General features: G+C 48.5%; 1 protein-coding gene across 1 annotated transcript; it reads left to right on the forward strand.

Annotated features, from left to right (window-relative positions):
* LOC119396191 (collagen alpha-1(III) chain-like) lies at positions 1 to 25,108 on the forward strand. Its single transcript, XM_049416987.1, is given in 6 exon segments — positions 1 to 234; positions 10,125 to 10,156; positions 10,900 to 10,931; positions 20,841 to 22,580; positions 23,372 to 23,608; positions 23,611 to 25,108. Coding segments are annotated over 5 exon segments (3,039 nt in total). The 5' UTR covers positions 1 to 234; position 10,125; the 3' UTR covers positions 24,610 to 25,108.
* The last annotated feature ends 2,072 nt before the right edge of the window (positions 25,109 to 27,180 follow it).

A 27,180-nucleotide genomic window follows, 5' to 3' on the forward strand; every position in this document is an offset into this window, starting at 1 on the left:
GTGCCCTCTCAGAGGTGCATCTCCCTTCCTAATCCCTCCCCGAGCGGAGTAGTGCTCCATCGGTCCACCGGTGCAACCGCATCAGCAACAGCGGGGTCTAACCACAGCGCGCACTCGACGGCTGCTCGGTTCCTCCGAGCAGCAACGCCCCGCGAAAGAGACAGTGTTAAGTGGTGATCGCGTCCGTCCAGACGTTTGAGGGACTTCGGTGGCCCGCAAGAACCAGGCGCACAGGTAAGAACGAAGCTTGGAGCCGGAGACCTGTGTTGGGAAGTCGTGCTCCCATCCCGCGGCTGCTTGTTAGAGAGAGTCGACCACGGCTCTGCCACCCTCCCGTGCCCTACCTGTTACCGCTGCTGCCCACGCTTCTTCGCCGGCTACTCCCCTCGACAACGGCTACCGTCTCCCGGCGCCGCCGCCCACTGCGATGCTCTCCGCTCTGTGTTTCCGTGGATATACGACGATGCCGATCCGCCGCTTCAATTGTATCATCCGCCTGCCGGCTCGCTTTCTTTTTTCCGTTTCACGTACTCCGGATCGATAGCAGTTCTAGGCGGTTCTTGTTCAGTTTTTTCAATCTGTTGTAATCGCAGCCGAAATGTAGATCAGCTCGAGAAAGCACGTGGGGTAGGGGTGCCACATTTTTCATGACTGCACGAGGCTTCAAACCGATCGTTTCATCGTTTCTTTTTTGCTTTAGTCACGCCATGCAAAACTGTACAACAATGTCTCTAAGTCTGTGCCGAGTTATCCCGTCGAACAAGCGCCGCTGTGACAAGAGGCGGGAAGCGCGATCAGTCTGTCGCTTGCTATGCAGTGAAGCCAGCTTGTTCGTCACGTTTTCGCAAGCCGTCCCGGTACGCAAATTTGACGGTGTAGCGCAGCAAAAAAAAAAAAAAAAAAGTAAGGCTGTTACTACGAGTGCGCCTAAACCGATTGAACTAACGTCGATATTCTCCACGCGATGAAAGGAGTCGCTGTGTTCATTCTGCTTTTCGCTCCTTGAAGCGTATGGCAATTCGATTAGCGTTGGTCGCACGTGTTTAAAGACGTATTCGTTCCACCGACAACATAACACGCAGTGTAAGAAGTGCAAGTTAGCTTAATAACACATTGCTGGGCTAGGCGAATATTTGACTGAGTTTTGTTTCTGAAAACTAACGACTGATGACCGAAGCAGCTCTCCAGGAGGCAGTGTTCAGTATATGTTTCGATAAGATTTTTGCTGCAGCTGGTTGAGCTTCAGGTGTGTAGAGAGGCATTAGTAAAACGTGATAAATGTACATTTTTATCCAGTAATTCGTTCATGAATATCTTTAATTGCAAAACAAAATAAAAAATGGTTGAAATGTGAGAGTTTGTTACTGCACAAGCAACGTTACTTTGTAGTCTAAATCTGAATGATTGGTAATGATACAGTTACGGAAGAAGACTGGTGCCGATGAAGCCATTTAAAAAGGCTCTGCTCGGAGAAGGCTGGCATAGTCATTTAAAAAGTGCAAGTGAATAAAGAAAATGACTTTAAGTGCGCAGCTTTCCAAACCACGTTCGCACGCGGACGAGCTGTACCTAATCACCGAAGATATATATTTCACACTACAGAAGAGCATAACGGTATAATTAAGATGGCAAGTAATACATTCCAATCATGTGCGTAGTATTAGTCGGATATAAATGTGTCAATTGTGTAACGTTAGAAGGGCATAAAACTAACGTAAGGAAGATCCGTCTCACAAACAAGTAGACCTCAGGAACAAAATTTTGATCAGAATTGAGAGTCGTCAAAATTTGCCACTTAAGAACCTTGAAACAATTATCTGTCCTTAAACACTAACGAAACACCCTCCTTAGGTTCCCTTTTACTTCGGCGAGTAGGCCAGTAGGTTGATGCTCCTATATTGCAAAAGCAGCATCAGCAGTAGTCGCGCGCGCATCTCTTAGCCTTCTTTCGTTTGCTTATTATTCAGCCGACAAATTATAAAAAAGCTCTCGGCGCGCTATTTTATGCATCCTCGTTCTTCGAGCACGTCGCTTGAGCGCGTATCAAGACACCCTTGAATACATCACGCGTAGTAAATACCTGCGGGCTCACGCTTCTGCAGTCGCGTGGTCACCGGAGCGTGCGCCTGCTACGCCCAAAGCGAATCGCTTTTGTCGGCGCGAGGCGAGCCCGGTGTCGACCTTCGAAATAATCTCGAGCTGCCGCATCCGGCTTTCGAGTGAGCATGCTTTTTTTTTTTCATTTGCAAACGAGAGCATTTCGTTCAGTGAATGAGCAGGCGCTGTATAAGGTTACCATATGTAGCCATCCTTGCGCAATCTTTCTTTTCGACACGTCGGATGTGTGCACAGGTACGAGACGCGATGCACATGCGACACGTCGTCGCGTTCTGTCGTCATGTATGCATTAACACGTCTTCCTATGAATTAATCACGCCGGTTGTGAAGGAAAACCCGCGGGTGTCAAGTGGAAAGGAAATTTGCAGCCCCCTCCCCTCTCCTTTTTTTTCGCTGGGGGGGGGGGGGGTGAGAGGGAGAGAGAGGAGTGCATATTCACTTGAATTAAAAAGTATAGTGCGAGTTTGTGATTGGTGATGCAGTAGTTTAGATGAAAAATTTTCAGTCGCAGTTCAAACTTGAATATCGAAGAATTGACAGTAGGTTTTGCCTCTGTGCTTAAATGTTGCAATGTGAAGCAAACTTCTCTCTTCTTCGGGCTTGAATTATTTCAACTCATGGATCCTTACGTTGTTATCGCTCTATATTACTACGGTGTGAAAGAAAAGGAACCATCTGACTCGCATGAACTGCCTCTAGGTGTGATTTCATGTGATTTTTTCCCCCCATGGCTGTGAATTTCACGAATTCTAGCATCTGTGAAAATGAGTAGCTGGAGTTATACAAAAGCGCCAAGACCTCCTAAACAAGATATAAATAAAGAAAAAAGCGCCGTCGCCATTGTAAGATGACTAATGCCATTTCGCTTTAATTACAATCACACAACGTCACTAATGGTGTTTTAATTCTATTATCACTAATGGTGATAAGGTAATTGAAATAATTCACACCAGGCAATTCAATGAAGCATCGAAAGATCTTCACGGCTGAGTACCAAACATAATGCTAGCGTAAAGGCTAACATTAGTTTATTTCCAACTACCTACACTTATTCCTTTAAACACTTTCGCTATTATATTCAGAACGACGGTAATTAGAGGTACCTCTGGATAACTCACAGATGTAATGCTTGCTGGGCTATTTTACCATGTACTAGAATGCACAGATGCTCAATTACGTTTGATCGGCGAATGTTCCAAATTTATACAGCAGAGCGGGTGGCTGGCGATTTTTATTACAAAGCGAGTGTGAATCCACACATCCTGTGGTCCTTGCGCATAAGAATCTTAAAAATTCGGCAGCAGAAAAAAAATTGTTGAATTTGAAGCATAACTTGGTCCATTCATCCCATTCAACTATATATGAAACGCAGTAATGTAATTTTGGGACCATTAAACCGATTTCAATCAAACCTGTTTAATTTATTATCTCTTTAATTTTTTGTTGATTTTGTTGACGCGTGCTGACTGGTAGATGCTATTTTTTTATCGTTACCCTAAGCAGTTGCTGAAAATCCAGTAACAAAAAAAAACTGAAGCCAGAAGTTTGCAAATTAGCAATTTCGCGTAAAGAAATCACTTATCACACTTCTGCTAACTGTGACCGTCGTAACTCCTAGACTATACGCAAATGGCATACCGTGCGCATGTGCAATGACTTGTAGTAAAACCTGCGAAAGCACTTAACTGAGCAAAATATCAATTTTGGGTAAATGTTAAGCATTCGATATCGGCAAGGTTTCTGGTGCGCAGTTACGAAATTATACATTCCATGCTTAATGTCTAGTTCAACCTACGAATTCGTAGTTTTTCGTCTTTTTCCAGAAATTTAAGACAGTAATAACAAAACAATATTATCATAGTGTTGCAGTATGACCTCTTACTTTAGGTTCAACAAAATTTTCTTGTAATTGCTTCAGCGATTACAATAAATATTTGTTTGAAGTTTCAATACGGAAAGCGTTAACTCGCGAGCTAAACAATTCGCAGTGTGTCACAAAAGAACTTTGCAACACCCTTGAGGGATAGAGAGAGAGAGGGAGAGAGAAATACAAATGGGAGAAGAGGCTGGGCGGTTAACAGGAATCGAAGCATCTGGTTTGCTACCCCACACTTGGGGGAAGAGAAAGGTTCGGAAAGAAAGATAGCAAGATAAGAGGAAATAAAAAGCAAGCGTGCAAAAAAATAGAACATTTAGGAGGCGATAGCCTCTATCATTCAAAGCATTCTAACACTTTGCGTAACTGGGCTTTACCTTGAACGTTGGTAGACTGGGATAATTGGTAACCCTTACCTTGCCGTGGTTTGTAGTGAAGAATCGAGAATCGTGACGGCGGCAGGCAAACACGTGCGCTCGCGTGCTTGCCTGTTAGCGTCCTGCCCCTCGCTTTACGCTGTGAACGTCAGCACAGAGACTGCTTAGAATACTCTTAAGAAACAACGACTACCGTAACCGTATTTCGCACCGGACTTTAGTCTAGTTATAGTTCTCGGAGAAAGTGAACGATCAAGTAAGTGCAGCTTCCTAGATATTAGGGCTGCCGAATTATCAAAATGAAGCATCGCTTTCTAAAAGAAAAAAAGAGAACTAGAGAAATTACGCTCAGGAAAGTGCGTATAAGTGTGTCAGCAATAGGACTAGGGAGTATCGGATGCCACCAATATTTTCACAGCCACTCGCACGTTTCCCTGAACGTTTTCCTGGCCCGTTTTCCCGTTTCATCGAGATGAAACCTTGAACACTTCGACTTGCGGAGTATCTTCGATACCTTCGAAAACAGCGTAAACCAGAGCGGAGTGTAAGAGCTGCAGCCGCGGCAGTGAACTTCCTCCAACACCACCACAGCAACAACCTTTAATCAACCTGTCCGGGGTGCTCCGTTTCGCGTAACCTCCACGCTTACGCCACTCGCCACCTCTCCCACGTCTCGTCTCAAATTTAGCTCCACAGCCTTGCATCGTGGACCACCGTACAACCTGCGGTCACTCCCCTACCCATCTCGAGTTCAAACAGGAAAGCACACATCTTTTACTGAGGGAGAAGACGATACGCTGGACACTTTCACACACACCTAGATACTTCCCCCGACCGTTTCGTGCGGCAGTAACTCCTTTAGTTTGCCTTCCTCGCCGTCGAAATGCAAGAAGTAAGAGAGAAGTCACAAGACGATGGCATACTAGAGAACACGTGGTCGAATGGGTGAAACGAGAGAAAGAACGAAGAAAAAAAAGAGCACTTTCACTCCTCGTGATGGCTCGTCCGCAAAAAGGTGCTCCAGTGTCCCATCAACCGGTATACTAAGCCGGAGAGGAAACAGCCAACTCCTTGTCAGCCGCTTGCGAGAGACCCCGGCGAGTTTTATGTACACTGCCCCGATATGCCCGCAGGGCTACCTTCTTTGTAAGTGGTAGCAACAGCAGCAGCAATAGCGGTTGCTGCAATAGGTGCTGGCGGCGCGCGAGTCCAAAGGTGAAAGGCCTTCATCGTCAAAGCCATCTTCGCTGACACCTCGTTGGGAGGCGCGTGCATCTGCGCGTGCATATACGCGGCAACAACTGTCTGCACCAAAGCGTCGCTTCCCGCTTTGGGTACCTAGCCTATTTCGGAACCGGTGCCGAAGACTGCGGCGGCGCCTGCCGCATAGCTCGCCACGCGCTCTCGTTACAATGGCGGCAATGTTTGAGTGACGTCTTGGGGGCGCATTAGAAAACAATGCAGCCGGCGTCGCTGATGGGGGAATGCGGGTGACGACTGACGACTGCCATCTTCTTTTAGCGTCGTCTTCTACATGCAAGCTGTCGCATAAATGTGCATTATGCAGCAGCACCACCTAGCTCGCTTCGAGAGAGCGTCCGTTTGTGACACTGTATAGACGAGATGTCTATAGGCATCCGTGAGATTGGGGTGCGACTGTGTCGATCTGTCCCCCCCCCCCTCCCCGCCCCCTTCCTGCTGCCACCAATAGCATACCACTCCTGTTTTCTCTGACAAAAAGCAGCTGGAGAAAAGAAAGGAACGAGAAAGGTATTAATACTGCCAAAGGCAGAGAGATTTAATCACTGGGATGTAGCTTACTTCCGTGTAGGATAAGGAGTAGGTTGTTGAAACACATGTGAACATACAAGACGCCCTGATTACAGCTTAAAAGGACGCCATAAATAGCAACACTAGATCGGGTTCGAACAGCTAAAGTTTATTCTTTAAACAAATTTTGATTCTGCGACCGCTCGTAACCGTCGTTTACGAGCGGAGTAAGCCGAAAGCCAAAACTACTCCCTCTTGAACTTCGCCCCATGATATCAGGGCCTATGCACCAGTGTAAAGCCATGGGTGCCAGGCAGCTTCTTCGTGTTTGAACGGCATTAGCCCTGTGAAATTTTCAAAGCGGAGTCTTCACTGGCCCACAGGTGCGGAAGGTTCAAGGTCACTTCGCCACCTCTTTTTTTAATCTTTTTTTTATCGTCTTACCGAACTTCCTCTCGCGAAGTCGTTGCTTTCACTGTCGCCCAGATAGATAGATAGATAGATAGATAGATAGATAGATAGATAGATAGATAGATAGATAGATAGATAGATAGATAGATAGATAGATAGATAGATAGATAGATAGATAGATAGATAGATAGATAGATAGATAGATAGATAGATAGATAGATAGATAGATAGATAGATAGATAGATAGATAGATAGATAGATAGATAGATAGATAGATAGATAGATAGATAGATAGATAGATAGATAGATAGATAGATAGATAGATAGATAGATAGATAGATAGATAGATAGATTCATTTGCGGACGAATTTCAATACATTCTGTGACACCACGCCGCGACATTTAAGCAGTTTCCGCGCTAAGACAGACTCTTGCGAAAGAACAGTGCGCTCTTCGGAGAGGAAACAAACCAGAAAACCGGGAAATGGCGACACCCGCCGAGCGCTCCATCGGAGTGGCGGTATTGGGCGACACTGACAGTGAGCGATTACTCCTCTATCAACGACTTGCAGCTCGAAGGGTTCTCGCAGGTCACTCTGCACTTTCGCGCACGCCGTCGCAACATTATTTACGTAGAGGAGTAGCCCCGCGTTGTGTCTCCAGCACTACATGACACGCCACGTGTTCTCATTATCAACGTGCACGTTGTTGCCCGCACCTGCGTTCGTCCGCATTTCGGCTCAGTAGCTAGTTGCATGCGGTACGCGATGATCAGAAATTGGCACATAGGCCGATCAGGAGAGAGATCTTTCGGCGATGGCCCAACTTCGTGCTCGCTTCGTGTAATTCATATGTAGCTACACGATGGCAAAGCCTACGCGAGTTCTAGGTTGTAAGTATACTATGCCAGACCGTTTAGTTACGAGAAAAAAACCACTCCACATTGATCGCAGCAAAATTTCCAAGCACCACTAACGCAATGTGTCACTTCGCAGCGCACCCATCGTGTTGCTATCGGCTGCAAGATATTTACAAAGAACTGCATTATGTTCAAAGAGGGAGAGAGAGAGAGAAGCCAGAAAAAGGAAGGAGGTTTACTATACGCAAATTCGATTTGCTAGCGAAAGAAAATGACCAAAAAATGCACTGATGGTGCGCACACTTGAAAGTGTACACCAGTTAAGTCTATATAAGCGGTCGCATATACCTATCGACCGTAAGTTAATTTTTTTATAACATGCTTTTCATTTTGGCACTGAAAGATGATGAAGTACGTCGGCTGCTCCATCTTCTTCTATTCACGGTCGCTTCTGGTGGTTTTATCTTTTCACCGCTCCTTCCGTTCTCTATGGCCAACTGCCCTTTGCGACGAAGCGGAAGCGTCTGCTTCAAATTTAGGTCAACGTCTGGTTCCCTTATTTTTTTTTAACCTTGTGGCGGAGGTGCAACGCGCGGCAAAAATAGATCGCGATGAACCATCACGGACGACCATTACGACTCAATAGAGCGCTCGGTACTCAGATGCACACACACATCAAGTAACGAGTAGACTGATGACTTACTTACGCCTACCCGGCTACTCCGAATGGCTACCCTTTGACACTCCTCATGTTCGCTTTGCGTACAGGACGGAATTTTCCTCGAGAGTATTGATTCACGAATTCTCAATTTCGCTGCAACAGAACGCGATCTGTACACGTTCATGCACGATCATTTGAGATCCCACAGTGAAAACGCAAGCGAGGAAGACATAATGAAAAATAGGCGTATAAACAAATAAAAGTGAGGTTAAGCGGTTCCTATATTCGGAATGTTTCCCAAGACGCTTCTCCAAGCGTGCTTGAAGAGGTATACCTCTTCAAGCACACTTGGAGGTATCTATAGATTCGGATATACTGAGAAGCTGAAGCATTCGTACGATCTCAATGAAGAGCAGCTACATTTCAGATGGATCGGTCATATTATGCCGGGTACCTCATTTAGTATAAATGTTCCCGAGTCCCCTACCCCCTTTGATTTCGCATTCTTTTTAACTCGCATGTTTCTTCAACCTTAACTTCAGTTAACTTCTAACGTCATTTATTTCTTTTTTATTGCTTTTCCGGCAGTGGTAAAACCTCGAGATTCCTATTGAGTGTGTATCAGCTGAATATGGTACACTTAACGAATGGGGTTTTCGCGTGTGATAGAAAACACAAGAGCACTCCGGAGCCACAGAATAGCACTCCCGATAATAAATTTCGCGACCACTACGACAACCCTGCTAAGCCGCTGCACGGCCACGTTTAGCAAGCGATGCTAAGGAGGAGGAGGAGGAGGAGGAGGAGGAGAAGAAAAACGGAAAGACAGGGAGGTTAGCCAGTTCTCAGACCGGCTGGCTACCCTGTGCTGGGGAAAGGGGGAGGGGGAGTGAAAGATGATAGAAAAGAGATGTTACAAAAAGAAAAAGAAAAAAAAGAACAATAGTACGATAAACGACACTGCTTAAAGTCTGTCTATGAGATTAGTTTTGCGTAAAAAGCGCAATAACGCTTTGAAAGCTTTCCGTGCCGAGGATGGTTTCGGCCAGTGTCCTAAAATCTTTTCCTCCGACAGTGGACGATTGTCAAGTCTATTTAACGCTTTGGACAGTTCTTCTCTTTGTGCACTGAAGCGAGGACATTCACAGAGAAGATGGGCGATTGTCTCCTCGCAGCTACAGTTTGATAGAAAACACAAGAGCACTCCGGAGCCACAGAATAGCACTCCGGATAATAAATTTCGCGACCACTACGACAACCCTGCTAAGCCGCTGCACGGCCACGTTTAGCAAGCGATGCTAAACATCACCGCTAACTCAAGAGATAAGCGTCACTACGAAGCTTCAGCGTGACAACTCTTTCCGGCAGAAAGTCAAGTGCTCCTGTGGGGCGTGGACTTAGTGGACTTGGTCCTGCTTCGTCAAGTGTCTTTCGTTTTTGCTGGCCTTTCTTTTTTTTATTTCTAAAATACAACCTGCTCACGCCACGTTTAGTGTTGTGACATGTATGGCACCCTCAGTGTAAGGTTCAGGCGATGGAGTCAATGGGCAAAATATCTTTGCGAGGTTAGATCCGTGCAACATCTTATTGCATCTTAATCCTCGACGATCTTCTTCCCCGTCTTAGTTGTGTGCTTGAAAACATGTGTGGCATTCCGTAACATGTTTCGAAATCTGAACAGAGCTGCGATTCTGGTTACTAAACGTTTCAATGCCGGCTGCACCATTGCTCCTATATTCGTGCTCTTGCTACGACCGCGTAGTCATAGCAAGACTGTGACAGGCAAACGTTGACAAAAGTTCGCTATAACTGGCAAACTAAGCTTGTGACTGATCAATACGTGCGATGGGCAGCTGCGTCATTCGCCCCCGCGTAGCGCGGCGTCACAATAAGCTCACATTGCTGGGCAAACTGATGTTTTTAGGGACATTTTGTGTCCGAATATCTTCACTGACAGGATACGAGGCTGGCATTTATGTATCGAGTGAATGCGCAATTTTCCCCCAAATATCTTGTCTTTTCTAATGTGCTTTCTTTGCTCCTTCATTTCAGGATGAGGTCCTTGCTAGTCCTCTTCGTAATCGGTACGTATCTTATCAGCATCTAGAAGAAGCGGCATTCGCACTCCCATATAGCTCATCTGTATGGTTAAGCAAGCTGCCTTGTGACCCTGCTGTAAACATTGGTTGATTTTTACGTTTTTGCTGCAGTTAGAACATCCAGTAAGGAAAGACGAGAGGCGAAAGCGAAAAAAAAAGATACATACAGAAATGATAGGCGATGTTGTTGGAAGATGTTGTCCTTTACAGCCTGCGACGTGATTGTGCTCTCGTTTTTGACCATGGTTAGCTAACAAGCCCAAGGTTACGATACCTCGTTGCTCGACGTGTTTGTCCGTATAGCTACAAAGCTGTTCAACTTGTTGCCACTGCAGTAACGAGAAATAAGGCATAAGCGATAGAAATACAAACCGCACTCGCTGGAATACAATCGCCTGTCGATATTTAGTCCAGCGGTTGTGGTACCTGTGTTTCTACTCCGTGAGCACCGCGCGATTGCCGTGGTAAAATGTTTCACAGCTACAAGAACTTAAAGCTTTTTAACGGAGCAAGCTTCGGCAGAAAGCGTTCTAGAAAAATAGTGCTCAAGTTCCCGCGAACCCACTTTTGCTACGTAACGCCCTGTCGAAAGACAATATTTTTCGGCATTTACAAGAATGTTCGTTCAGCTACTCGTGAAGAATCGTTATAGTAATTGTTCAGAGAACGGCTTAATTCCATCAGGATCATTCGACCATATTTTATTTTTCGTTCTTTTTTTTTTTCAGAAGCTGCGTTCCTCGCCGGCAGCACTGCAAGGGTGAGTGGATTTACCACCCAAGAGTGATTCTACCCGATAAATAATCTATGCACAATCTCCGGCTTAATCTGAGGTTGCGGGTTCGATTCCGGTCGGGAATGCCGAATTCCGGTGGGTACTCACTACCAACTAGCCCAGTCCAACGCCTTGGTATTCACTACATGCATGCGGGTGATATAAGTTCAGAGGTGCCAGATTAATCGGTATAGTTCCCCAGTACGTCGTTCGTGACATTGTATATTTGCTTTGCCACACGCCACCGTTTAATAATCAACAATCTGCACAGTCGATGCTTGCGTAAGCTGCTAACGGTGTCCCTGCCAGAGAGTGCAGACAGCAGTAGTTTACACCGGGCAAAACCAAGCTCGCTACACCATTTCTTGCTCTAGTATAGTAAGTGGTTGTTTGAGGAAATGTATACAGACGGAGGGAAGGAAAATGAATGTTTTTGATGCCACGGACATCTGCCTAAATAATCAAAATAGCTAGCGCACCCTCTCGTAACGTTGCGTTACGCAGACCAGTAATGCCGCATAGTAACCTGCGCAAGAGTTACTGAACTGGTTATAAAGCGAATAACAGTGAAGCAACAAGGTCGAAAGCTGCACGCCTGCTGGTGTACACGAGTGAAGGTCAATGACCAGCTATAAAAAAACTGCGCTATAGTATACGTTGGATTCACCTACATTCCTTGTACGGCTCCGGTCATTAGCTTTTTTTTTTTCTATTTGAGGATGTTGCCCATAGGACTACGTATACGTACAGTCCTAAATTAAGGTATAGTTTTATGTTACGTATAGTCCTATTTGTAAAGAGCATCAGATAAACACGTATATACATCCTCGTTTGAGGCACGCAACGCACGAATGAATTAAAGAAATTTATGTTCGTTATCCAGCCAGCGATGTCCTCTGGAACATTCGGTTTCAGTTGTGCCCACCTGGGAGCTTCGTAATATCATCTAATATCTTTGGTAGCAGAACACAGCCATAAAAGGCCAATAATATTCGCAGTACAAAGGCAAGTACCGGATGCCAACGTTCCAACATCCTGTAAACGTGTATTGTACGAATTTGGCGAGCATTTTATCTTAACTGTGATAATTTCTGTACAGATACCACAGAAATAGCATGTAATGAGTCCATAGCCCCCGTTCACAAAACGCTTCAGTAGGTATTTATTGATGGGCCATCTAAGGTCCCCAAGTGTCAGCAGGGGTGTCGTCAGCCTGCGTCAGTTTTCAGTTGTCTTGGTGTTCGCTATAGGATAACTGTAGCTAAAGGACATTTAGCCAATCATTCAGGAATAATGTGCTTGAACGCAGCGAGTCCGTTAAACTGCGCTCACCAAAGCTATACATTACCACCGGGACATTCTCTGGACAAGTGTGAGCTAGCTCTGTATATATCCACAATAAGATAAAGAAAACGAGGGCGTATTCGATAGCCTTTGAGTAGAATACTTCACAAGCATCTTCAGTGATAAGTGATACGTTCGAGTGAAGAAAGTACATCTTCTTGATTAAAACTAGGCGCATATGCAAGCACGAATTGTTACGATATTTCCCTTCCCTTTTACGACTTAGTGTCATGCTTGCGAAGGCCCCCCGCTATCAGGTTTCAGCGCGACATCTCCATCTGTGCGCGAAGCGTTGGAAGGACGATGAATGGGCCAAATTATCGAGCGCCGTCAGTTTTGTATCTTGATCGGTGAGGACAAGAAGGATAAAAGAAAGGCAGTTCACCATTGAAAATGGCGAAAATGGAAGCGGCGGACAAGCGGCGGTGCGGAACGAACAATTAATATAGGTCCTTGGTCTGACCACTACAAGCAAACCGCGCCGAGGAAGCGGCGTGGACCGCTTCCCAAGCACGTGCGAGCCGACGACGTTCTCGTCACGTTGATCCCACGTTTACGGGACGCCGCGCTCATGCATACCAAGTACACCGCAGGAGCTGCGCTTCTTTCACGCGTTTTCCCGCGCCACACGCGCAAAAGGACGCAGCCTGTCCCATTCATAGGCGACGGTGCGCGAGCGTAGACACGAGCGATTATAGCGCGTTTTGTTTTCTCTTGTTCTCCGAATTCCTTTTCCGAGGTTGTCCCGACTCACATTGTCCGGTGCTGTCTACTTCCCAGTGGCGCGAAAGAAGCGTCGCGCAGTTATGTCGAGTCGCTTAGCGCGGGAGTCTCTTTAATGAAGCGACTCGGCGCTAATCATTGTAATCCAGCGGGCTTACTCACATCAGTCAACCTTTCAGAGAGTGAGGGCGAACTAGTAAAGCTGTGGGCCTGCAGAGATTTGAGAGGAGGGGAAGGTTTCCCGGTGTGATACGTAGAGGTCAAGCGAGGAATAGGCGGTGTTTCAGTAGGCGACACTTTTCGTCGAGTTTAAACGGTGTCCGCCAGCGGCGGCTACAGGTCCGGAAGATTCAGCGAAATAGTTCAGCGATTTCACCAGTGAATGGCGCACGAATTGCAGGTGCCTTACCACCGCGTGAAGAGAGCGCACGTGTGTTCCCCGCGGGACGTCTGCGTGCGACCGCTTCCCTCGGCGGCGACCGGAGGTCATTCCGAAATCTCGCCGGTCAAGATGCGAAAAATGAGCGAGCCGCCCGCCGCACGCTGGTGTCCGTCGGTTGCGAACGCAGGGCTAAGTTTAGAACGAGATTCTTCTATACTTTCCCTCGTCCTCCTTCGAGATGCCGACCAGTCCTCTTTGAGAAAGCCAGCTCGGCATTCATTCATGGTCAGGTCCAGTTTCTGCGCTCTCACCTGCAAGACGTGGCGGTCACCGCTCAGCCTTTGCGGCTGCCTTGCCTATATCTGCCGGAATAATTTTGTGCAGCGTGCTGGAGGACAGCGTTCAGCAGGAGATTTTCGTGAAGTAACGCGCACGGGCGATAAAGGAGCTAAAGGAAAGATGAAGAAAAAAAAAAGTACCTTGGTTTCCGGATGCCCTGAGACTTCCGCTAAGGCATTATCGTATAGGACACTAGAAATTTGGGACCACAAACCCCGTCAATCAATTTCATCGTCATTAGCCTCATTTCTGTATCCGGTCCCTGCGACGTCTAATTAGCCATTGACATGCGTCAATCGACTGCGTCCTACGCATCAAATTTTACTAATCTTATCGCAGCCTACATAGTCATCTCCCATTCGCTACTGCGTTTTTTCTCCCTGTGTACATGCTACGTTACTCTAGTAGACCAACGCTTATGTGTTCTACACCTTACATGAACTGCTCAAGTAACCTTTCTTTATCTTAATATCACTTATAACACCAGTGATACCATGCTCGCTCTTTTCCTGTTTCGTAACGTTATATATTTATCTTATCTACGTTCAATCGCTCGTTCGCGGTCCTTAGCTTCATCGCAAAATCGTCTACACGGTAAATTGTTCATTTAGTGCACTTACTTCTCTTTACTGACTGACATCACTCGCGATGTTAATCGCGATGTAACGGTATCAGCGTTTGCGGCTTCCTGCACAGTGTTACATCCAACGCACCATCACTTGTACCATATCCTCCGAATCGAGCCCCACAAAACTATAGGCTGCAGGCCGTTCTCTGTATTTCCTGCGAAGCATCCTCGTCGGAAAACACTCTCTACTAGGAGGTGACCCAGCAAGGAAACACGAATCGTCCGCCGGAGCGTCCACTGCAGCGGTCGGTGATCGACGAAATCTACATCGTTTCAAGGTGCAGCACGCGGTGCTCTTTGGGAGGCGGTCAGGCCCGCCATTTTTGTGCGTTGTCTTTCGCTTTCGACAGCACGCCCGGCCTTCCTTCCTTCCTCGTGTTCATGCTTAGTCGATCGGCTTTTCTCTTTCGTTATATTCTCGGGCCCCCCTCCCATCTTGTCGCTTCTTCTCTGTAGACCATCGTTGCTACCTAGTCTGCCCGTTTCGCCCATTGTTCGCCAGGAATAAGGTCACGATGCGTCGACGGGAGGCTGACGCCGCCGTTGGCCCGGTCACCGTCTGCGGTGACTACAGCGAGGAGAACGTCGCTTTTCCGACGTCTTCTTCGGGTTCTATACACTTTTTTTTTTCTGTCCCCTTAGGCAGCACGCTTTAGGCGGTGTTTTCTCCACTCCTTCTAGCCTGTTAAAGTTGTCGTTAGAGACAAGCGTATACCTCCTGGGGCATTTTCGGGGCTTGCTTTACAACCTCTTCATTCGCCCATTCCCCCCCCCCCCCCCGTGTCTCTTAAAATACGGTAACAAAAACAAACGGGTAGGGGGCGGTGGCTAGAGAAGAAAGAGAAACTGAGAGGAAAGAAACGCGGTGGTTCGGCTGTTGTGACGATCGCGAGGAAAGTCACTTTAGGGTATTTGCCGAGAAGTCGTGCGCTGGTCTTCTTTTGAAGACCACTGGAGAGCGTCGGCAAATGCGTATACACCTTAAGCGCCGAAGCTCCACCTGCTCCTTTCATTGTCTCCGTCGCATCCTTGTTATCGTTATTTCATTACCTGCCTCCACTCTCCTCGTCGCGCTCGGCGTTTGCCTGTTCTTGAGGAGGCAGCCATCTCTTCACGTTCTCCAGGCCTCTGTCACGGAGATGTCCGCAAAAACAACTTCGTTACATTTTTCTTTTTGTCTTTCCTCGTCTCCTGTGAACCTCACCGTCGTTCTTGAAGGGGGCCTTTCTAACCTAGAGTCGAAGGAAAAGAGACGACGTCGACAGGCCCGTGACGTCATTCCCGGAAGAGAACGACGGTTTGGATGAAAGCAACGAAAAAAAAAAAAGAATGCGATAGTCACCCTCCGGGCACACATGAGTGAGTCGTGAGCCTTGTTCCGCTGCGCTCGTGTATCGAAGATGAGCAGAGTGGTGGCGGCAATAGCGTAATGAAGTACGCAAACGTCGAGCTCGTATAAGAAGCCGCGGAGGCCGGTGAGGGCATCTGCTGCGATTAGTTCTACGCAGCATGCTCAGGGAAGGAGCACGCTTTGTTGCGTCGGTCTGGTGGACGCCCTGCGTAGGATGCACTGCAAGAACAGACTGGAAAAAAAATTATGGCATTGTTTTCGATACACAGTGTTAGAAGATAGACATTTTTGTGTGCATCACATGTCAAACCAATTATGTTCATTTTTTTTTTCCTAGTGTGTTCACAAGTATATTCGGCAAAAAAGAAAAAGAAAGTCATCCTCCCATTTCCTTTTCTGTACTACACTTCCACAAATTGGACTTAAATAATAAGTGCCCTAAAATATTGCTCGTGTTACCTTAGGCGGGCCTCTGAAAGCTGAACGACAGCTTTTGCCTGTTGAGATCGGCTATAACGCGCTAAACACGGAGCTACGTAGATCACAGCAACGCGTCTACCGACAGTAGTTGGTCAGAGCCTGCTCGCTCAGTGGATATTGACGGACTAGTAAGTTGTCCATTGTTGTTTTAGAGATGCGAACGTGGTAGCGGACAGCGATTATGTTCGTATAATTCGGTGTTCGCACTGTGTGTGTGTAGAGAGAGAGAGAGACTCTTTATTAGAAAAACAGATTTTTGCCGGCGTCTGTATACCGCTGGCATGCTACTCTGTGTAAGGATGGGGAATGGGATTCACGGACTAAAGAATAGAAGGAAGGAAATAATAATAAAAAGAAAGAATATAAAAAAATGAAATACGCAAGTGAACCTGGTAGAAATATTTACAACGAGGATGTCAGGTAAGTTAAGCCTTTGCTATGTGAAATAGCCAACCATTAAAGCTTTCCGACTAGGCCACTTTTTGACAGGTAATTAAACAGTGACTGTAAAACCCGTCGCTGCTTTGAAGGGCCGGGCACTGGGCCTAATATGCTGCGTAATTTTAACTGATCGTGGCAGATCATGTCCATTTGTCGCTCAAACAACGAGTTCGCTGTCACTGTATACGACAATGACAGCTCCTGCTCGGAGCGTTAGACTCGTCGCAAACAGTGACCATCTCAACATCAGAGAGTGCTGCAGGTAACTGACGAGACGCCGCCGCGGAAAAGAGCCGAGAGACGGAAACTTTAGCAGCCTCGTTTTATCGTCTTGTTGAGCGATCGGCAGCGCATGCAGCAACGGCGTGGAGGGTCCCATTGTGTAACCCCTGGCCGCCGAAACTGTCCGTAAACTCGATTAAGGGCGAAGACCTGCCCTCGCAACCGAATTTTTGTTTTTTCCTCGTCCGGAGAAAGGTTGTACAACGGTTCGGATCGAGACATCGGTGAAAGCGCCGCGCTCCGTACGCGTCTTATTTTCGGCGAGCTCCCTCTGGTACCTGGTTTTCGCTTCTATAAGAAGCCCTCACTGATACGCCAAATGCGACAGTACGATGCCTTGCACTGTGTGCAATCTTCACCAAAAATAAGGAAAAACGAAGTTCGATGTAAGAGAAAAAGTGTGGAATAAAATGTTCATGCCCAAGTGTAGAGTAATTTGCCGTAATTGGCTAGTGGTTATGGTGCTCAACTGCTGACCCGAAGGTCGCGGGATCGAATCCCGGCCGCGTCGGGCACATGTCGATGGAGGCGAAATTCTAGATGCCCGTGTGCTTAGATTTAGGGGCACGTTAAAGAACACCAGGTGGTCGACATTTCCGGAGCCCGCATACGGCGTCTCTCATAATCATATCGTGGTTTTGGGACGTAAAACCCCAACAATATTTATTACTACCGAGTATAGAGTGACAGCGATTTAAAAGGTGGTCACTCTTGTACACTGCTCGCTGATTTATACATGCCTAGTGATATACCGTGTATGGGACGTCACAGACCTCACATTAAGGCCGTGTTTAGAGATAAGCGGATTTTACTGACACGCAGATCTTTTTCTTCACCAGCGTCTAGCCCACATGATAGCCGCTGATGACTGCCAGTGAAAACTATGCTCTTACATACAGCGTTACATCACGAGATAAAGAGATAGCGGCGAGTAATAGACCACAAACAAGAGTTTATATTTTGATAAACTAAGAGAAGAAAATTAGTAGAAGAGTTTTGTGTAGCAGTATGTTCACTGCAGGAAAGATTACGCATCGCCCATTTAGTAACATAGGTTAAGGCATACATACGGTTATGTGGAGCTGTGAAATTATGCAGTTCAATTCTTTCGATGCAAGTCCCTTCTAAATTTCGAACCAAGATACAATAGCGGTATTGTTCACAGCGGACTGCTTAGCAGAAAGCACATGCGGCCGCACTCAAGCCACACTTGAGTTCCCCCGGTTCGAACCCACTACCTCGTTATCGATTTCGCTCTAAGCGCAGAGTGATTTCGCGGCCCCAGCACGGAAGCTTTAAATTCGCGTCCATACGGTAGCAGGCGTTGGACATACGTATATCGAGAAAAGTATGGCATCGTATAACACCGGGGCTGTATTTGCTCCGCTTTGTAATCACCCATTCTTTCATTGACTGGACCGAACAACTGCATTCAGCGTGCAGCCAGCCTCCCGACATCTGCCGCGTGTATCATGCAAACAAGCACAAGGCAATGCTGAAGGCCCTGTCAGGCGCAGTAACGAATGCGTGCACGTGCTTTGGTCGTGTTATATGTATACGCGGCTTCGGATCGTGTATGCGACGCCCACTTCATCTCTGCGCGAACATTCAGAGTACCGTGTCTCAGCAAGGACAGCGCCGATGGAGCGACTCCGTTTAATCTGTGACACACGACGTTACACGGGCGGACAGCGTTCGTACATGTAGAACTATAGCCAGCCGCCAGCCGGTATGCGATATATGCGCGCTTGCGTGACAGCGACATTGAGAATCTCTTTGGCTTCGAGCTTTTCTTTTCATTTTCTTTCTCCAGTACAAGCTGCTTTACAAAAAGGAGCTATGACGGGCACTGGGACACCCGAACCTCTCTCTCAGGGGCACAAGTGACAGTCTTTGTCTGCACTGCACGCTCAACGACAAAGCTTGCAAGATAAAATAGTTTGGCATTGTCTCCGTTATGAAACGCCCCATAGAACGTTGTGGACTACCAGTGCGCTTCCATGAGCAGGCACTGCACTGATACAACTCTCTTATTACGCCACTTCATCCAATTATACTAATGTCGTACACTAGGTTGTTTCATACATGTCACCCTATACTCCACGTCTTTCTATGCCATCTGTGAGCGATTCAGGAAACGAAAGAAAAAAAGTGTGACAGCGGTTACATATAATGTTTCCGGCATCTTTGCTGTTACCTGTATATATTTTTCTATTAGAGATTATGTGCCCTATCATCATAATCTGTGAGGAAATAGGGTCCGCCCTGTAGGTAATGCGGTGAAGGTGTAGCCGATGCGAGGGACCATATGCTTCTAGCGACGAAGGTCAGCGGCGGTGAACCTTGCTTGCTTGCTTGGCCCTTGAACCTTGGCTCTTATCCCCTACGCGGGATTGGCCATGAAGCGGCGGTGAACCTGTACGATGGCCTAATCCCCTTCTTTTCTTCGTCCGCGTTAGTCACGCTGTTGAATATATGCCAACTGGCCCAGTATTACATCGTACTTAATCCCTCCAGGTCGCGGGTACGGGGGTGATTTTATACCACGTGGATACATATATTGAGAAGTAAGCGTCATTACACAGAACAATCAATGGAATGTCAGGACTCAAGAAAGAACCCGCCGGTAGCAATAACAAACAGAAAAATGGCACCAGAAATGCGGTGGCTTCAGGCGTCTGTGAATGACGTCATAAAAAAATCCTTCGATTGACATGACTACGCCCTGGCACCTAACGTGAGTTTACTATACACTCACGTTAGGTGCCACCAAGTATGTACACCATACTTGGTGTTGCATCCAGTGGAAAAGTTTACGGAGGTTATTAATGTCGTCCATAGACCCCTGTGGTACCCACCGCCTTTGATTCTTACATTTCGCTTGCTTTCGCAACACCATGCGGCGTAAGCATTAGCAGGCGAAAAACATCACCCGTTTCCCTTACATCACATATGCATCAGAAGAACAAAGACCTCGTGCGCTTCTTTTCCGGGGAACATTTCTTTGCGCTCCACGGTGTTTCCTCCGCGACACGGACAAAATAAAAGAAAAAAAAACAGAGCTTCTCTTCTCCAGCTGCCTGTCTCTTCCAAATATATGGACGCGCCGTTGCGCGGTTGGTGTAAAAAGAAAGAAAGAGACAGAATTGTGTGCCCATTTTCTTGACCGCTCTCAAACAGTCGCACCTTTCCTGGATGCTTTATTTACCTGCCTCCGTAACGTGTGTCTTTTTCTCGAGAAACGCAATGGCAGGGACGAGCCTGTAGGGCGGTGAGTGTCCGCAGTACGCTGCGATTTCGGTCACGCACGAAGTGTGGTAGTCACGGCGACCTTTGAAGAAACCCGCTCGTACATCGCTCGTGCCGGCGGCTCGTGCCCCCCAGCTGAGGGCACAGGCTTCCTATACACACGTACCGCTTGCACGTCTATCTGCTGTCAGTCCACGCTGCAAATCGCGTCGTGCATGCTTCGCTTCCTTCTTTGCTGAATCGTCGTTGCTCGAGGAACCTATTCCGGCACGCCGTCGATCTTCGGCTCGCTTATGCATTATTAATCGGTATGCGGACTCTACGAGCCCGCGATAACGAAAGCATAAAAAAATCGAGTAAGTGATTCGATGTGGTGCTTGTTTTTCATTTCTTTTCTTGCTGCATACAAAAGACGCACCCGGTGAGCGTCATTACCTAGAGGATTAGCCCAACTCCTCACCATCAGTCACCACACACAAAGAGAAACTTCCGATCGGCATTCCATCAACGCTCAGACTTTTGATTACCGAGGAAGTTCAGCAGGAAATTGCAGACCGTATGCCTGACGCAATGGCGTTTTACGACTCACTTCCGTATGCTATACATGCGCAATTTCTTGTCGTCGCCGCCTCACCTTTTACTGAGGCTTTCGCGTTCTTTCTTTCTACTGTGCAGCGGCTGTCCGGCGGTTACGGCGGGGCTGACGAGCTCCTTAACCAAATTTCCGGCACGACCACACCTACTCCGGGCGACTATGGAGACGAACGCGACTACACATCCGCGGATCTGCCGGCGCCCCAGGGAGGAGGCGACGGCGCCTTCCCCAACGGTGGCGGCGGCTACGGTCACGGGAAGCCCGGTGGCTTCGGTGACACCACGGGGCCGGATGGTGATGGCTTCGGACACACCCCCACTAACGGTCACGTAGGACATGGCGCTGATATTAAAGCGCCGCACCATATCGGCGCACCACACCACACCGGCGCTCCGCACTTGACAGGAGGGCCCCACCACACTGGCGCACCTCACCACACTGGAGGCCCTCACGCCGGAGGGCTTCATCACACGGGAGGGCCTCTCACCGATGGACCGCATCACACTGGTGGGCCACACGCTGGCGGCCTTCACCATACTGGTGGACCCTTCACCGATGGACCTCACCACACTGGAGGACCTCACGCTGGTGATCTTCACCATACCGGGGGCCCCACACCAATGGACCTCACCATCCTGGTGGCCCACACGCCGGTGGCCCTCACCACACTGGAGGACCCTTCACCGATGGACCTCACCACACTGGAGCACCACACGCCGGTGACCTTGACCATACCAGAGGCCCCTTCGCGGATGGACCTCACCACACTGGCGGGCCACACGTTGGTGGCCTTCACCACACCGGAGGTCCTCACGCCGATGGACCTCACCACACCGGAGCTCCTCACCACACTGGAGGTGTGACGCACCACACCGGAGGACCTCTTCACGCTGGGGATCTTGTTCAGACCGGAGGTCCTCACCACACTGGTGGAACCGGTGCTCCGCACCACACGGTCGGCCCTCACCACGGAACAGGGTACGCACCTCGGTACTGGCCCGCACCACGTGACGCCCGGACCTTACGGACACGGCGGTGATGACGACACGACCGGCACTACAGCGTATCCTGGCAGCGGTCACACTGGCCACGTCCCAACCACGGTTGGCGGTGATCAAACGGGTGATCGCTTCGAGCCATTCAAGGTCACCGGAACTCCGTCGGCTCACGGACACCACGCTGGTCACGGAGTGCACCCCGGCCACAGACCTGCTCCCGCCTACACGCCGTCTGTGCCAAACGGACATACGGGACCCACTGTCGGTGGCGGTGCCGGACCTGATACGACTTTCGAACCTTTCAAGACGACTGGGCCCGGCTCTGAAGACTATCCAGGTGGACCAACCGGACCTGCGGGACCAGGCTTCGGTGGTGATGGAGTCACGAGCGGGCCCACCGACACACCGACCCACGGAGGACCAGGCGTAACACCGTCACACGGTTTCACAGGGCAGCCGCACGCTGGACATGCTGGCGGACCAGGCGGTGTCACTGGAAGCCCTTTCGCGCCTACCGATGCTCCCGACTACGGCCTACCGAAGATTTCGACACTTCCTCCAGCGGGGCCCAACGGTTTACCGAACGGCTTCCCTAACGGTGGTCCGCATGCTGGTCAGCAACACGTTGGCGGTGCTCCACATGACGATGGACAGTACCACGGAGACGATGGCCACGACGGACACGATGGCCAGCCCTGGCCAGCTATCAGAGGAACACCCGGTCAAGACTACCCTGTATACAGTTCCATTCCTCGCACGGGATTCAGCTGCAGGGAGCAGCAGTATGCTGGGTACTACGGTGACATGGACGCACAGTGCCAAGTGAGTAAAATGTCTCCCTGCGAGATCAGTTGACAATAAGGTGAGAGACTTAAGCAAAATTTGATTCCCAGACTGTCATTGGGATGAAATCGATTACCAAATCGCTCTTTGTGGTTTCATTTTATTCGCCCTTGAAAGAAAAATTTAGATCTTGTTCTGGAATACATTATAATGGTTAAGGATTTTCGTTTCTCGGCAACATTGTTAGGTGGTAAGTGAAGTGGAACGTGTGCAAACGAACATTTGTGCTAAACTTCGTTGTACTGTATGAACGATTCACAATTAATAAATGCTAGGAGTCCCTACACTACAAGGTCGATTAATAATAATGAAAGCTTTTGACGTAGAATGAAATGTGATCTGACAGACTCGAACAATGTCAACAGTTGTACTCGCGTTTTCTTTGGCCTTCTATGTGCCTCCTTTGTGTAGAGTCAGGGAAGGGAATTCAAAAGCAGAGTGGGTTTTCTGTGTATATTCGTCTACATAATCGCTCTATAAGAAAGCATTTAGAAGAGAGTGAGGTCTTAGAAAGGGTGCAGAATAGTAGAAAAAAATACAGCAAGACATTTCTGCTTCGTTCCGGACAAAAATGATGGTTATACTTGAAAATAATATTTAAAAGTGCTTTGCTATAACTTGGGGTTAGTGTCGTTGTGAAAGGTGGAACGAACTTTTTAAGAACTCTTCCATATTTTTTCGGTCTCTGTCAATCTGGATTCGCCAATCAATGTCAGCTGACGCTATCTACAGCTACTGCTGTGTTGTAAAATACGTCCGCGTGTTCGCAGGTCTTCCACATTTGTCAAGAAGACGGCCGACACGACGCGTTCCTGTGCCCCAACGGCACCGTTTTCAACCAGAGGTTCTTCGTGTGTGACTGGTGGTACAACTTCGAGTGCGACGAAACGCCCTCGTTGTATCACCTCAACTCCCAGCTCTACGTCGGTGCCAGACTGGCGCCGGCCCTGCGGGAGGTGCTCCGGGAGGCGTCTATGGCGCTGCGGAACCACAACAGCAAGGTCCTGGCGTAACCCCGGGACACCTAGGTCCACACACAACTGACGGATTTCCCGCGACCACCCCTACCGGCTCGTTTACAGGAGCTCCCGGTGGCCCCCACACCGGTCCCGCCCACCATGGTCCCGGACATATAGGAGTGGTTCCTAACGGGCACGTCCCGAACGGTGGCTTCGGCGATCACACAGGACCTGCTCACGGTGGCTTCACCGATGAAGCTCCCGGATACGGCACCACTGGTCACACTGGCGGTCCCACACACGGAGGTCCCGGAGTGACGGGTGTCACTCACGGAGGACCAGATCACACTGGTCCCACGCACCACGGTGGTCCTGGGTTCGACGGACCAGCGACACACACTGGTACCACGCACACGACGCACGGCGTTCCCGGATTCGGTCAACCCGGAACCCACCACACTGGTCCAGCGCACACGACCCTCGGAGGTCTGGCTGGTCATGACGGTCCGGATCACGGCGGTCCCACGCACGGCGACCTCGGACACGGCGGACCACACCACGGAGGCACCGCAGGTCCAGACTTCTCGGGCCCCACAACTCACGGAGGGCCGCAGCACCATGGAGGAACCACGGGACCAGCGACTCACGGCGGGCCGCATCACGGTGGCACCACCGGTCCCGCTCACCACGGAGGACCAACTCATGCCGGTCCCGGCTCTGCTGACCTCACTGACACTGACGAAGACGACTACGGCGATGCCGGCAGGCCCGGATACGGTGGCGGCGGAGGAGGCCACCGAGGAGGCAAGTTCAGCGCGGGCTTCGGCACGACGGCGGCCGATTACGCGGCGGGCGGAGACGACTTTGTCACCGGAGGCGGCAGGCCGACTACCGGCGGCCCGGCCCACCACGGCGGTCACACAGCCGCCCCAGAGCTCCCGTCCCCGCACCACAACGGAAACGGCGACAGCAACGGAAACGGCGACAACAACGGAAACGGAAACGGCGGCCCGGACAGCGGACAGCTCAAGTATCCCAGCTACTACTAAGACGATCGCAATGCTCCAACCGCGGCTTCTCTCTGTCTCGCTCCAGTTTTCTTTCCTCGTCCTAGAATCGAGCGGATCTGTAAGATACCAATCCATGCGTGTTGTTTGGCCATATTCAGCGAGTGCCGGTGACTGTGCGCGCGTGAGTGTGAGTGCTTCGGCGGAGGCGCGTCGTATTGCACGTCGCCTCCGGGAGTGGCTGTGTTCATCGCGATGAGAATGCGTGCAACATATTTGTTAATTTGTTACGATGTATATTATAGCAAGGAGGAAGACATACAACATATAACATATATACTTGGGTAGCCGGGGTGTTCATCGCGCGTCTTGTCGGCGAGTTGGACGCCTTGGTTTGGTGGCTTTTCTCTCGCGACCTTGTTCTCGTCTCCTTCGATCTTCCCGTCCGTCAGGCTTCAGAGATCTATAGAAATGCACGATATTTTGTAATTTATCATTCTAGTCCTCTTTGCTATAATATGCACACCAAGTTGAAATAAAACGATTGTTTTGTTAAAAGCTCGAGTCGTCTCGTTCTTGCGACATGTGCTTTTACCTTGCTTGAAGCAGCGAGAGCAGTAACGCATGTCGCATCAATCTGCTTCGCGTACGTGTGTCGAAAGTATCCGCTGCATGGAGTGAAGCAGGTTGTGCGGAGAACATGATATTTAAAGGGGCCATGACATGGCACCCCGGAAATTGCGGTTTACAACGAGAAATATACGTTTAGGGTGTATCGTGCCTATACATACATGAAACATGGACTGTGAAAGAATATTTCAGTGCAAAATATGCCGTAGAAGTCGCCGGCTATAAGCCCCGCCCACCACCTGGGAACCGCCATTTTGCCATAGCGTGTGTGACGTCATGTGCTGCACGGAACGGAGTCGTCGTGATCCATCAAAGTTTCAGCTGTTGTAAATAGTTCAGTTTCAGTGCCAAGTTGGACAAATTTCAAATAGCTCGATTGCAGGTGCGGATGAGCATCGAACATAATTGTTCTTCGGAATGCAAAAGCTCACACAGCAAGCAGCTTCTTACATCACGGCTCGCGTGTGCGTCAGTGTTGCCTGGCTCTCAGGCCGCTCATATGTGTTGATAAAACTATTCGATTATAAATTAACTGCTCGACCAAAAGCGCTAATCCATTTCGTCCAGCTCGTTTGTGAATGCACAAGGGTTAACTCACCTAACACAGATTATGATCGAAAATTGGGCGTCATGGCTCCTTTAAGAATTATGATTTTTTACGCACTATATATCACGAACTACGTTAGAGGGCCGATAAACGTATGAACGCTGCGCAATTTCATTCCAAAATGATTGCTGACACTATACTGAAGCAAGGCCAAGTAGTAAGCAGTAGAAAATGTATGACGATGTCATATATTTTCTACTGCTTACTCCAAGTTGGACTCTATGTATATTAATATCCATATAGTAGTGATGCAGAACTATCGCTGATACTATCGATACTTTCAATAGCTGAGTCACTATCGAACTATCGATGGCAAAAATACTATCGATAGCGCTGTCGATAGTAAATTAGATGGTACTATCGATAGTATAAAATAAACAGCGTGAACTCATTGCAAAATAAACTTGGTTCCCGGCGCCCGTGGTACATAGTCGAGCCGGAGGAGCAGGCTGAATGGCAAGAAAGTTGACGTGCTTGTGTTGTTCACCAGAGTGCTTTGCTGACACATGATCATGAAGTTAAACTGTTCAGCTCTAGCGGAAAGGAAGCCGTTACATGTGGTGTAACTGCGCGGCTTCAAATTTATATTGCATTTTATGATTTCAAAATAAAAAAAAAGATATCAAGAACTAAGATCATTAATTGTAATGCGTAACTGGTTGCTTTTGGATATGAATTTATTGATGGACTTATTCCGCCATTTTCACTGCGGAAGTAATTTATTTCTCCCGCCAAAAATTGCTCATAAATTAAGCGAAGCTGATAGTAGGCGATCGCAAATATTTTGGCAATATGGCCGGCCAGCAACAGCATCATTATTCACACCACCATCGATAGTATTGTTATGTGGTTGTGAAGGTGAAGAATGCTGCAGCAAGACTCGGAAATACGGAGCTCTTTATTTCGGCGAACTTGGGCCCAGAAAATCAAAACACAAAATACGAGCGACAACACGATGCGCACTAATAGCGGCGGGAACAGTCGTCGGCCGTCGAGTTATCTGATCATTGGTGGAACGCGCCGTCTTTTATACATCCGTCATCGAACCTTCAAGCGTTATTGCCGGTGCTCGCGTAAGCTCTCGAATAAACTTGACTCTTCGCGCCCGGCGCATAATCTTAAAAGAACGATCTCAAACAATCGTGAAGCTTCTCAAACGTTACGGCGTGGTCTGAGTCAAACATTGCTAACAGGCTTTGTGGGTGAAACCCGAATACCTCAAAACAAAGCAATAAACACGCGTGACAGTAATATCGCTAGTAATTTTCGCACAACAGCAGCAGTGGACGCGACGCAGCGACAGCACTGACTGATTATACCACACTGCTTTTGCATGCTGCTACGCGTGCAAAATTTCCACGTGAGGATGATAAGAA

This window comes from Rhipicephalus sanguineus, chromosome 6 (genome assembly GCF_013339695.2).
Source record: "Rhipicephalus sanguineus isolate Rsan-2018 chromosome 6, BIME_Rsan_1.4, whole genome shotgun sequence".
Lineage (NCBI taxonomy): Eukaryota > Metazoa > Arthropoda > Arachnida > Ixodida > Ixodidae > Rhipicephalus > Rhipicephalus sanguineus.